Here is a 13,703-nt window from a genome sequence, read left to right on the forward strand (position 1 = left end):
ATTCGGATGTTTTGTTAGATTCCGTGTTGTGGTTCAAGCGTTATAAGTACGGTTCACAGTAATGGAGTAAGATAAATAGTTTCTTCAGTTTTGTTGTTGCAATTTTTCTTTTAAAGTTACTTGTTAATAAAGACCGTGTTGTTAGTATCGTCTTTATTTACTTTTTGTGGCAATGGTTATAAGATTAATGTCATCGTTATCGACGGTGTCAAATCTGGTTTTGATCGGTCAAAGATCTGCCTAATTCTGTAAAGTGTTTACAACGGTGGTCATGGTTACCGTGGCGCAGCAGTGAAAGGCGGAGTGGGAGTAGTGCATATTCACTGTGCAGTTGCGGCTCTGTTTAGTCCTATTGTAATCATATAATAGTTATTTACCGCTTTTTTTTATTAAACGTAATTTGTTTAAATGTGGCGTAAATTTTTTTTATCTACGTATTGTTTCTTGAGTTTTTTAAAAGACTGTTAAAGTTTAAATCAGATTGTAAAGACTAACAGCACTTGCAATGCTATCTATTGGAAAATCCGTGGTGCGAAGGATATAGGAAACTTTATTAAAAAAGTAATTGAAAAGTTTATTTCGGAAAAATAATATTGAGAGCATTTTCCCAATACAGGCTATCCCACTAAGGTGGGCAAGATACGATATTAGGGAATGATTAGGCCCTACAGCTTCGGGAAAAATATTTTGATGAATAAATCGACCAAGAGAAGTCGCTGGAAATAGTTTTCAAGTTCGTAGCTCGGCCGCTAGGGGGCGCAATTTACATAACAAAACAGAGTTGAATTTTTCCTACTCAGGTATATTAAATAGTGCAAATCTGGATAGCCGGATTCATTGCGCATAACTTTTGTTATTGACATTTTGCTCTATCTCTCGACAGAAAGGGTGGGGAAAGCCCCTAATGTCTGATTACAAAAATGCATGTTTTTAAAGATTGGCTCAACAAAAACCCCCAGTGTTATTAGTCCAAGCATTCTGTCACGGATTAATGTTAAATTTGCAGAAATTATTACCTGGACAAAAAAAATATGACCGTATAGAAAATTAAATTTTAAATTGAGTTTCTTGTTCTTTAAACTCGATCCAATATGGCGAACATGGTTAAAAAAAATCGCAAAGTTGAAAAAAACTGTTTTTCTAAAATAACTAAAAAAATATAGCACGGATTGAAAAATTTTAAATGAGAAAGTTGTAGGTTTTAAAAAGATCTATCGACAGATTTTTTGAAAGTATCGATTGCTTTGTTACTTTTCGAGATATATCGAAAAAACCGTTAAAAATCTTCTCTTTTCTCTTCTTCTATAACTCGTTTACATTTACGTGCCCATATTTGCTATTTACTGCAAGCATAGCCCGCGGCAAGCCAAAAAAGTACATTTTTGAAAAATTTAAAAATATTAATTATTTTTCGAGATATATCGATTTTTTGAAAAAAAGGCGCTCTCGAAAATTGGCTAGATCTTCTCAGCGGATAGCCCTACAGTAACGATTTTCGGTTTATTTTCTTCGTAAAGAGTTATATTATCATGCTGTTAAAAAATGTTGACGATTTTATTAATTTTAAGGATCAAAAAATGACTGAAAAAGTTGCACTTTTTTTGGGTATGTTTTTTTCAAATAACTATTTCAATTTTTATTATTTTTTTGTACTTAATCTGGGGTAGCTAAACACGAATATTATAGCATTTTCGCCTTAGAAGCAAAATAGACCCGTAAATGTTTAGTTTTCTTTCTTTAAAAGTCATTTTCATAAAATAAAAATTGAAATAGTAATTTGAAAAAAACATACCCAAAAAAGTGCAACTTATTCAAAGTCATTTTTTGATCCTTAAAATTAATAAAATCGTCAACATTTTTTAACAGCATGATAATATAACTCTTTACGAAGAAAATAAACCGAAAATCGTTACTGTAGGGCTATCCGCTGAGAAGATCTAGCCAATTTTCGAGAGCGCCTTTTTTTCAAAAAATCGATATATCTCGAAAAATAATTAATATTTTTAAATTTTTCAAAAATGTACTTTTTTGGCTTGCCGCGGGCTATGCTTGCAGTAAATAGCAAATATGGGCACGTAAATGTAAACGAGTTATAGAAGAAGAGAAAAGAGAAGATTTTTAACGGTTTTTTCGATATATCTCGAAAAGTAACAAAGCAATCGATACTTTCAAAAAATCAGTCGATAGATCTTTTTAAAACCTACAACTTTCTCATTTAAAATTTTTCAATCCGTGCTATATTTTTTTAGTTATTTTAGAAAAACCGTTTCTTCTAACTTTGCGATTTTTTTTGACCATGTTCGCCATATTGGATCGAGTTTAAAGAACAAGAAACTCAATTTAAAATTTAATTTTCTATACGGTCATATTTTTTTTGTCCAGGTAATAATTTCTGTAAGCATTTCTCTTTGGAAAGGTCTTTTCATGCTTTATCTCGTGGTGAATGCGTAAAGTCATTTACCTCGATATGGAAACCTATAGATAGGCGTCATTTCAAAAGAATGCCGTTTTATGGATTTTTCTCAAAAATTTGAAATGCAATGCTATAGTTTTCTTTACATAAATCAATTCAACACAAAAAATTGTTGAATATAGTGCAAGTTAAAAATTTCTAACGAAAGTGTTGTTTATTTATTGGCGCTCTTTATCCATGTTTCGGTTGTTTCACGTTTTCTTAAAAAGTGAAATTGAAGCGGCATAGACAAAGACGGATTGTCGGGGATTAAATTTTAGCTACCTGCTACAATTTAGTACAACCCGGTCACCAAAGTTTTTTTAAAAGTACACCTCATCTATACCGATAATACGTAATATAAAAATATTGAATATAAGCACCAGTACTACATTTATTTACGATTTGCATACATAATAAGCTTTTATTACTCTATTTCATTTCTAAACAGACTATATACCTAAACACGCAGCGAAGGTTAAATTCCTGTATTGAAAATAATGGTATGCATTTCGTGGATTTATAAACATCTTTACTTTTGTTACTTACTTATTTTATTGTTCTTTCGTGACATAATATCAATATCTATTTGTTATTGTTTTTGTTATTATTTTCAAGATTGTTATTGACTCACTCATTTGCGTGGGTTTAGGTAGGTTCTTTTTATAAACGCATATTGTTTTAGTCAAAAGAAGGGAGTAGCTTAAGTAAGTACTTTTATTTTTAGAATTCATTATTTACTTAACGTTAAATTTGTTTTTCTTTGTCCTAATAAAATCAATTGAATTTATAAGCTAATGTATAAAATTAAACAATAAAAAAAGTTTCTAGTTTTAGCATATGAATGACAAAAATTTTTGTAGCTGGCCACCTGTAAGAGATCCAACGGAAAAAATTTTCGCTTCCCTTTCCAAAGGTCCACCGGTCTCAATAATTTTGCCAATCTCACCTGTCAGCTGTTTCAGCGGGATTTATTCTCTTTAATTTGAGCTATGTACTTTTTTTAAAGTAAATTTCCATCCAGCCATCCAGAAATTGTCAGATTGACAAACATCGTAACTAGTAAATAATTCGGTGGTTTCAAGTGGGTTTTTTTTGGTTTGTTTTCCCTTCTCCGACACCCGCTATGCCGCTGTTCGAAGACCACGACTGTATGCTCGCAGATGCGCACGAAGACGTCGTCAATCAGTTCGTCCAAAGTGGGATGTGGATCACCTTTAGAAGAAAGTTGCGCTCTTTGTGCATGATCAGCAGGAGCCATCCCGAGACGTCGAGGTATTTTAAATCTTACTCTGCGTGCCGCAATGAAGAAGTGAGGCACATGTTGCGCCACTACTACATGATACACCCCTTCAGCGCCTTCTGGTATGTACTATCTAAATAACACGCAAATAAAATATATACCGCGAGGTTTTATTTCCACCAAGGAACTGATATAGTCCATCAGTACTAAATTGATAGCTCTGATGACATTTTTAATCCTAGAGAAAACTTTTTTGGTCGTTAAAAAATGATGTAGGAGCCTATCTCCTAATATTTTTACATTTAATACAAATTGTAATAAAAAAATAAAAATACATTGGTAGCGATCAAGATGTAAATTATTACATACTTCAGTCAAATTAGAATTTGATCCTGAAAGAATTACTAGTAGGCATTTCATTGCACTTTATGACGGGGAAGGATATACAAAATGACAATATCAAAAAAGTAACTCAAAAGAAGTGATGCTAAGTGCAAATATGTGGCAAATTTACGTGTTTTTTCACTTTCTTTACTGTCCACGAAAATTTAGACGATCTGTCGGGAAATTAGTCATTTTATGTTGCAGGCAATTAAATTACCTACAATTTAAGGTATCTAAAGTCATATTTCACCAGTTTGTTAACTGTAAAATAAAGGTTTAGAGCGGAAATATCAGTGAAAATTTCACAATAGTATTTTTCAGCCAATTAAAGGCCTGTATTTTGTAGCGTTACTATAGCAACTAAGAAAATTTCCGGAAATTTTTCTCTTCCTTGGGGTAAGGAGCATGAAATTACACTGGAAATTTTTTGACATTTATAAATAAAATGACATTTATATTTAACTTCAAATTTATTCTATCATAATTTAATAAGTACAAATCATTTATAAATAATTATTTACCAAGTATGTACTTTTAGTAGTTTTAATTAAAGCGTCCAAATGTTGCTGAAATTCCTCAGCCACGTCTTCTTTTCTTAATGGGGAATAAACAAGCACACATTCACTAAAATTTATAAAATGTCTATGTTTCAAAAAATAAATGTAGTACTTTGAAACAATCTTATTCTGCTGTGATCCACGAAGAGCTCCATATTTCTTACACACAAGAAGCAAATGATTTTTAATAATCCCAAACAAGTTTGGCGAATAAATTTCTGGCCCGCATTCTTGTAATAAATACATTAAAAATTTTAGGTTCCGATGATACATTTTAATTTCACTAACTTTTTTGCAAAACTTGCATAAAACGTATTTCTCAAACCGCTCCATTTTTCAATTGTACAACACAACGATTTTAAAGAAAATGGTCAAATAACGTCAAAAGTCACGATTACCTTGTTTGACATGGATTCCATGGCCTTCTTAATAATATATACATATGAATTTTATTGATATTACATAGTGCTTAAGGTTCTTTGTAAGAAAATATATTTCTACCAACTTTAGTAAAATGAGTATGTGGAAAACTGAGGGATTGATCTACTATCGACTTATTTTTTATTATTTTGCTTAACTAAAGTCGGTTAGTTGTATTTTATTTAACCTAATGTTATATGTATGTAAGTTACTTTGATTATATATACTGCTTCAAGTTTTTTTGCAATAAAATATATTTTTACCAACTTTAGTNTGCTTATCTTTGATTTTTTGGTATTATCTGGCATCAGATGTTGAATTTCTTTTTTTATTATGTCCTGGTTTTCTTCTCCAAAACGAGACATTTTTCGTAAAAAAACACTAAACTTTTCACTTTGACACCGTGCATATAAAATGACATTTGTTATCCTTTTTGAATTAACATACAAAGCCTACTGTCTCTTCAAAACAATCAAAAAATTTTAATATCTTTATATTTTTGTCGATATTTTTTAACACTTCATTGTGAAATTTTCTTACCGAATACCACTCTAGCTTCAATTAAAAACTGGAAATTTTTTCTTGCACACGAATATTTTTTAGAAAATTCGTGTGCTCGAAAAAATTTCCAGTAATAATTGAAGCTCCAGTGGCATTATAAGTGAAAATTTCGCATTATTATTGCAAAAAGCGATGGATGTCGATGAAATTTATGGAAAAGACGGTCAATCCAAAGACCAACATGTGTACCAAAGAATAAGCTCTATTTAATGCAAAACGAGCGAATTCCCGAGCGAAAATAAAACTTGTTTATTTGGTATGACTGGATTGGGTTTTCTATAAGCTTTTCAACGAACCCCCTTATGCCTTATGTTTGCATTTGAAAAAACAAGTAGGGGTAGCTGGGGGTTAGGGGGTTGAAGATAAATTAATTATTGTATAACCGAAAGATGGGAAAAAATCAAAATCAGTTATCGTGTTTCGGCGTTTTAAAAAAAAATTAACTCACTCAAAAGATATGAATTTTATTCCGTACTTCTGGCCATCCCTGTATACTGTATTGCAGCAACAATAATGCAGATAAAAATTTCGGACCACTTTTATTTTGAAGAGAATCTCAAAACGAAATTTTTTCTCCTTTGTCTATTTTGTCTAATGTCAATATTCTCCGAATTATACATGAAAGAAGGGAGAAAAATGTGCCTTTTTTATTTTTTATACACTTCCTTGTGCTATCAATTATGCACAACTTTTTCAGCGGGCTCATATCGTATCTATCATTTTATACAGGGTGAGTCAGTTTTTTGTGGACAAACTTTAACAGGAGATAGAACACATGTTTTTAAAAATAAAAGTTCCTATAAACATATGTCGTAGAAGGCTTCGTTTCCGAGATACAGGGTGTTGAATATAATTTTTTTTTCTCGAATTTTCATTATAACTTATAAACGAATGCTTAGATAATTTTCATGTTTGGGAGATAGTGCCTATTAATTAAGGGACATAAAACAAGCGACAAGAATGGTCAAAAACTTGCACAGTGGCGGAGTGGAGGGGGTGCTCAATCTCTTTCTTAAACAGAAGTTCTAAGCCAATGACTATTTTTTAAAAAAACTGTTGTTTTCATTATCTACATACAGTTTAACAAAAATAATGTCCCTTCTGCTGTTTCGAAATTCCTGTGCGTTTCCGAGTTATTTTGATTTTTATTGTTTGTTGTGGTACTAAATTAAGTAATTTATTTATTATTAATTATCGACTAAATATTTAAATCTTTCAACGAAACCTACCTAAACATGGTTTGTTAAGGATTCTAAAAAGCCGTAATCTCTTATTCTTTATTTCTTTCCAATATGGTCAAAATAAATATTTGTTATATCAAGCTATACTCTAATACAAGACTTTTATAAGTTGAAATTTGTTACATTACATACATACAGTACATTATTGTGCAGTTGCCAAAAAGTTTTAAGAACTTAATTAATTAAATATTGTTATAAATTCAAAAAATTTCTGCATAAACATTAACATCAATAATACTAATAATAATAAATAATAATAATATCTCTACTCCTCATTCTAATTACAAGAATTAGCCCATAAGTCGGAGACTTGTGCGGGAGAGGAGGCGGCATATTATTATTAGTAACTATAGCTAAAGCCCTTAGTGAATCCATGATCTAAATATGATGCTCTATTATTTCGTAGTAGGTTTTATATTTTACAAAATTAAAATGAACTTATTATTTCAGAAAACGATGCACACCTACGTAAAAAACAGCGTCAGTCAGAGAGATTAAATGCATTTATGAATAAATACAAGGCTACCTTAGACAAGTCAGGAGCAAGTGGATCATTAAATGACGGAAAACCTGCACCACCGTCCTTAAAATCAGATGTATACACATTCACTCCACAAGATTTTAAATATGAGAACAAACACTACAAATACATCAAATATACAAAATACAAGGTGAGTAAATAAATTACATTAACTTTTTGGTTTAATAAGCAAGTACTGGAGTGGGTAAGTTTGGAGAGTTCGTGTATTTACGATGATCATCCCAAATCTAGTACCTACCTTAAAACAGTGCATGAAACCTTCAACACAACGCGAAACTAAACTACGGGACACGAAGCGACCTGATATACATACTTTATTCAATAGAAATGCATATTTGTGTGGAGTTGTTGACCGAGCGTTTTTTGTTAACTNAAAAAAAAGTAGGGGTAGCTGGGGGTTAGGGGGTTGAAGAAAAATTAATTATTGTATAACCGAAAGACGGGAAAAAATCAAAATCAGTTAACGTGTTTCGGCGTTTTAAAAAAAATTAACTCGAGATATGAATTTTATTCCGTACTTCTGGCCATCCCTGTATACTGTATTGCAGCAACAATAATGCAGATAAAAATTTCGGACCTCTTTTATTTTGAAGAGAATCTCAAAACGAAATTTTTTCTCCGTTGACTATTTTGTCTAATGTCAATATTCTCCGAATTATACATGAAAGAAGGGAGAAAAATGTGCCTTTTTTATTTTTTCTATCATTTTACATAATATTTGAACTATTTCCAACTAAAATTAGCGTTAGTAGTATAAAACATCCATCTCGAAAAAGGTAGAGATACCCACTGGACTAATAGATCGTCTAGATTTTCGTGGGTGGAAAAAAAGTGAAGAAACACGTAAATTTGCCACTTATTTGCTATTTGCCAACTTACCGTCACTTCTTTCGAGTTACTTTTTTGTTATTATTATTATACATACCCTTTCCCGTCTTATTAATAATTTTTTCAAGTTTTCAGATTTTTTGATCTAATTCGACTGGAGTATATTGCATGTCTCTTTTTCAGTTTGTATTGGGAGTTCTTCATGTTCTTTTTGTTTACCGCTCTGTACGTGGTTATTCCTGTAGATGCGTCCGTAGTAATAATGCAAAAAAAAGACTACATTTATTATACTAAATGCGTTTTGGATCTGATGCATGTAGCTGATATGACAAAAATATTCTTTACTGGCTACTACCACGAGGAAAAAAGCAAAGTTATGTTAAGCCCGTCGAAAATCGCCAAGTAAGTAATTATATTAATTTTGTTTAAGTACTTGTTGGTATATCCGGTGGCGGCCAAATTATTAGACAAGTCTAACGCTTTAATGTTTTGTTCACTTCAATACGAATCGAAATAGACCTAGTGGATTCCAGCAAAGAAAATTCAAGAAATCAAAAGAACTTGCGCGCGAATCGTTATCTGAATCAATTTTGAACTATGTAGCACTCTCGGCTTCGGTATCAAATACAAACAACATAGTAAAATGTTGAAAGTGACCTTCTTGATGAAACAGATGATGAGTAGAAAAACAGTATCAAAAAGCATTGGTTGGAGGGACGTTGGGAAGGGAGCCTGACATACAAGGTGAAGAACAAGGTGGAGAAGATCAACATCAAGAAAGAAAAAGGACGGAATAGAATTAGAGCAAATTGGATACGACGAAGAAGAGCTACATGGAAATGACAAAACAAATTCATTTTATTTAACTCGTTTCGATGTTGCTACTTGCTCAAATGGGAAGTGAAATCCTATCAAAATAGAGATGACTCATTTTTAGATAATGTCCAAAGATCTGGAGATAAAATAAAAGAAAAGAGCCGACACTTCAATTTAAAATGGTTTTATAAAGCGTTACCAAATGGAGAAAAAGGACTCAGAAATTGGATGATATATTCTTCAACAAAAAACTGTTTGTTCTGTTTCTGCTGCAAACTCGGTTTAATTTATGGTGGAATAGACTAGGCGGTATCTGTTTTGGTTTGGGTGAATCGTATATCCACGGAGATTTTTGGCTTTTTGGCCTTCAAATATCACTAGAAATGAAATTTTTTCTATGCGCATAAAAAAAACGTGGGCTTAACTTTTGGCGGCACAATATGTTAAAAAAATTCGAAAAATGTCATATTTTTCTTCCTATTTAATTATGTATCTTTTCAAGAGTTGATTTTAGGCGAAAATGGAAGAGGAAAAAAATGTTTGTAATTAAATTTTACAAAATATGACTAGTTACAAATCGAATGAATCATGATTATTATTGTAAAAATCGAAAAAATCGCCAAAAATGGGGTTAAAAAACATTACTTTTTGGGGAATTTTTTTTTGGGTTCTTTAAATTGGGTATAGGACCTTCATACTTGGCTCAAAAAAAGTTCATCTTATGTAGAATCATCACACCAATTTTCATCAAAATCGGTTCTATAGATTTTGCATAATAATTTTGCAATCCAGATTTAGCAACAAAATTGCAAATTTTCAAAAGTTTGCACAGCAAAAACCAAGGCCCTTAGATACTTGAAAATTTAATCGCATATAGAAGGGCTCTCAAGCTTTCAAACGCTTTTTGAAAAATTCAAATCCGCCAATTAGGAGAGCTCTGGCGCTTATTTAAACATTGGTCGAATTTTTGTATAATCTATAATTTTGTATTTTTGTAATATAATGAGTTAATTTCACATTTGCTTATATTTTAAACAATAAATAATATTTGAATTATACTTTAATCACAAAAGAAATGATGATTAAATTATTAATTAACTATTAATTTTCGACATATTTTGAAACTAATTGTTGTTTAACAATTTTAGAATATTTAAATAAATTTGCTTTTGATCTTTGATAAACAGTATATAAGTTTAAGCACTTATCTGTGATACTATAAAAAAATAAAGTTTATAATTAAAGAAAATTTAAAGATAATTAATTATAGGACTGTTGAAATACCAATAATTATTAACGATAGGCATTTGAAAATACACTAATTATATTTTTTAAATCGCGAGACATCGATTTAAAAAAAAATCATCAAAATCGGACCTCTAGAAGCTAAGATATTAAAAATTTGTTAGATTCAATTTCAAACAGGCCGAAGCGTCCGCGGTCTCTGCTTCCCCCACCACCACCAGCACCCGTACGATTTTCTTGAATTTCTCGCTTGCACAAATAACTTTAAACACGTTTAAATGTAGGTTGCCAATGAAGAAAAGTATTGCAAACTTAAACCTGGTAAGAACTCGGAATAACAAAGGTATTTTTCGAAAAATTAGCCCGGATGTCCCAGTACATTTAGTGTAAATGACGGTTAACTTTGATCGGCTATAACTAATTGACCAATCTATCTGTTGTTTTTTTTTTAAAGAAGCGCCTTTCCAATAACTAAATAATAAAAAAATAAAATTTGATTTGATTGAATATTCAAGAAGTTATTCTAATTGTTTATAAGTACAAAAAATTGACCAATGTTTAAATAAACGCCAGAACTCTCCTAATTGACGAACTAGAATTTTTCAAAAAGCGTTTGAAAGCTTGAGAGCCCTTCTATATGCGATTAAATTTTCAAGTATATAAGGGTCTTGGTGTTCGCTGTGCAAATCTGGATTGCAAAATTATTATGCAAAATCTATAGAACCGATTTTGATGAAATTTGGTGTGATTATTCTACATAACATGAAGTTTTCTTGAGCCAACTATAAAGGTCCTATACCCAATTTAAATACCCCAAAAAAATTCCCTAAAAAGTATTGTTTTTTAACCCCATATTTGGGGGTTCTCTTCCATTTTCGCCTAAAATCAACTCTTGAAAAGATATATAATTAAATATGACATTTTTCGAATTTTCTAAACATATTGTGCCGCCAAAAGTTAAGCCCACGTTTTTTTATGCGCATAGAAAAATTTTCAGTTCTAGTGATTTTTGAAAGCCAAAAAGCTAAAAATCTCCGTGGATATACGATTCACCAAAATATGGGCTCTTCGAAACAGATACCGTCTGGACTAGAAACTAAATCCTAAAGTATCTGAACAGAGAATTGGAGAACCATCTCTCTTGTTTTGCAAACTGGAAAATCTTGGAAAATGGATTGAAGCTACAAAAAAACCATCGACCATGAACATCAAATGGTCTTTGATTATGAAAATACGAAGTGACGTGATATTTTGAGTCGTCTTTTAGATGTTATTCTTTTCCTGGCACGCCAAAACCTTCCTTTTAGAGGACTTAGTGAGGGGGTTTCATCAGAAAATAGGGGGAATTTGTCGAAATATGATCCAGTGCTAAAAGCACATACGCTAAGAATTCAACATGCTATCGCCTGTACAAAACGGAAACGGATGGATTCTTATTTGCCCAAAGACATTCAAAGTGAGTCAAAATCAGCTTTTTGGAGAAAGAGGTGAAAAATAAATTGTGGATGACAAAGAAAGCTGAAGATATTTCGGAATTATTTTCGATAGCACCCCACATATCACATGTAGATCAGATATGTTCATATTGAAGACGATCAAGTTGAATTGAAGGAATCGTTTCTGGGTTTCTTCTTCCCTTATAGCTGTAAAGACTACAGTCGAACTTACTGAAAATATCCTTACGTAACTAGAGTGTGATAACTTGGACAATGGACATACATCTGTGTCGGGCTCAAGGATATGATAACGCTGCAACCATGGTAGAAGTTCATGGTGGTGTACAAGCAAAAATCAAAGAACACAATCCTAAAGCGTTATTTATGCCTTGTGTTAATCATTCACTAAATCTATGCGAAGTGTACTCTTTCGGAAGCGTTAGTTCTAGCGTAACTTTTTTCGGAACAGTAGAGTTTACACGTTCTTTTCATCATCCAAAATTTTTTAATGTAATCAAAATGTTTTAGGCGGTACCTGACTAGTTATTTCTTTTTCGACCTCTTGTCTTGCATACATTCCTTCATGTTACTTATAAGATACTTTGTGACAGTCGACACTTTAGTTCTACTGGCCGTAAGGACTCTTGTCTTACTGAAAATGGTCAGGCTAGGCAGATGGGTGGATATAGCGGAGTTATTTCGGCAGGTATGTGCATTTCTGACTTTTTCAAAACAGCGCGTTGTGCTTTAAAAAAACCGAGGGAGTGAGTTTATCTCACTTGATACGTTTCCGATGTACAGGGTGTTAAATTGTTGGTTTGAAGACGGAAAAAATACGTTAAACGTCGAAATTTCTTAAGAGAGAGAGAAGATTCTTAATGTATATGCGTCAGACGGAGCCCTAGAAAAATCAAATCCAAGGTTAACCCTTAAATGACCCCTAAATTTAATCACGGGGCTCAAGGTCAATCATGACCACGGTAGTTTGTAAGGAATTTGCCACAATAATTAATCAAATTTTGTCATAAAACGTAATAGTCCACGGGCCCACGTACAAAAAATAAATGATTACCAGCAAGCTGTAACTTTGCGTGCAGTTTAAGTTTGACGGGTCTCCCAAGATTTGACTACGGGGAAAATTCAACAGTGGTAAGTTTTCCCGTGATTTTCAGGAAAACATGTCAATCTGGCATAGACATGGCATGTTATGACCAGCACTTTTTTTTAAGATTAAATGAAAGATATATATTTTTTAAACCCCCCAAAAAATTTGTCCGCCAAAAATTTTGGCATTTTGAGTTTGTCACCCACCCCAAATATGTCGATTTGGCGATATTATGGTTGGTGACAACCAGCAAGCAAAATCCGACAAAATTCTTGAGAAGTTTTTGCAGTCCGACGCCCCGAAGATGTCGATTTAACGACAACATGGTTGGTGATAACCAGCAATCTGGATTTGATTTTTTTTTCTCTAATAATTGAAATGTATAACACAATAATATACTTGTCCGCCAAAAAGATTGGAAAATTTGCCTTAAAAATGGGAAAGATAACTATTTTTTTGATACCTAATGTTCATTCTGCTACAAAATAATTAATTTTTTAATGAAAAATAAAGAAGAATAAATAAGAAAATTATCTTGTTAAGGGGCCATCCATAAATTACGTCACACGAATTTTAGGACTTTTGAACCCCTCCCCCCGTCCTTGTCACAGGTTGTCACATTTTTATAATCCCCCCCTCCTGATGTGACGTCACACATTTTTTAAATTTAGGCATGTATTTAAAAATAATCGAGAGAAAACAGCTATTTTCATTTTTTAATGTTGCATGAGAGATAATCTCATAGCGAGAATGCTAAATTATTAATAAATATAGATCAAGTTCGTAGATTTTTATAGTTTTTTATTCACATCTAAATTTCGCGTTTTAGTATTTTAAATTTTAACATGTGACGTCACAAAACTTTTGACCCCCC

The 13,703-nt window shown here is 32.0% G+C and overlaps 1 protein-coding gene across 1 annotated transcript in view; it reads left to right on the top strand.

Moving 5' to 3' along the window:
• Positions 1 to 3,578: 3,578 nt before the first annotated feature.
• The window catches only part of LOC108913110 (potassium/sodium hyperpolarization-activated cyclic nucleotide-gated channel 3-like), a gene marked incomplete at its 3' end in the record, with an annotated part of 13,167 nt that continues 3,042 nt past the window's right edge, over positions 3,579 to 13,703 (top strand). The window contains exons 1-3 of the mRNA XM_018718587.1: positions 3,579 to 3,817; positions 8,411 to 8,629; positions 12,253 to 12,430. Coding sequence (XP_018574103.1) covers positions 3,579 to 3,817; positions 8,411 to 8,629; positions 12,253 to 12,430 — 636 coding nt within the window. The remainder of the gene's footprint in view (positions 3,818 to 8,410; positions 8,630 to 12,252; positions 12,431 to 13,703) is intronic.

Source organism: Anoplophora glabripennis, unplaced genomic scaffold, assembly GCF_000390285.2.
Source record: "Anoplophora glabripennis isolate ALB-LARVAE unplaced genomic scaffold, Agla_2.0 scaffold1097, whole genome shotgun sequence".
In the NCBI taxonomy this organism is placed as follows: domain Eukaryota; kingdom Metazoa; phylum Arthropoda; class Insecta; order Coleoptera; family Cerambycidae; genus Anoplophora; species Anoplophora glabripennis.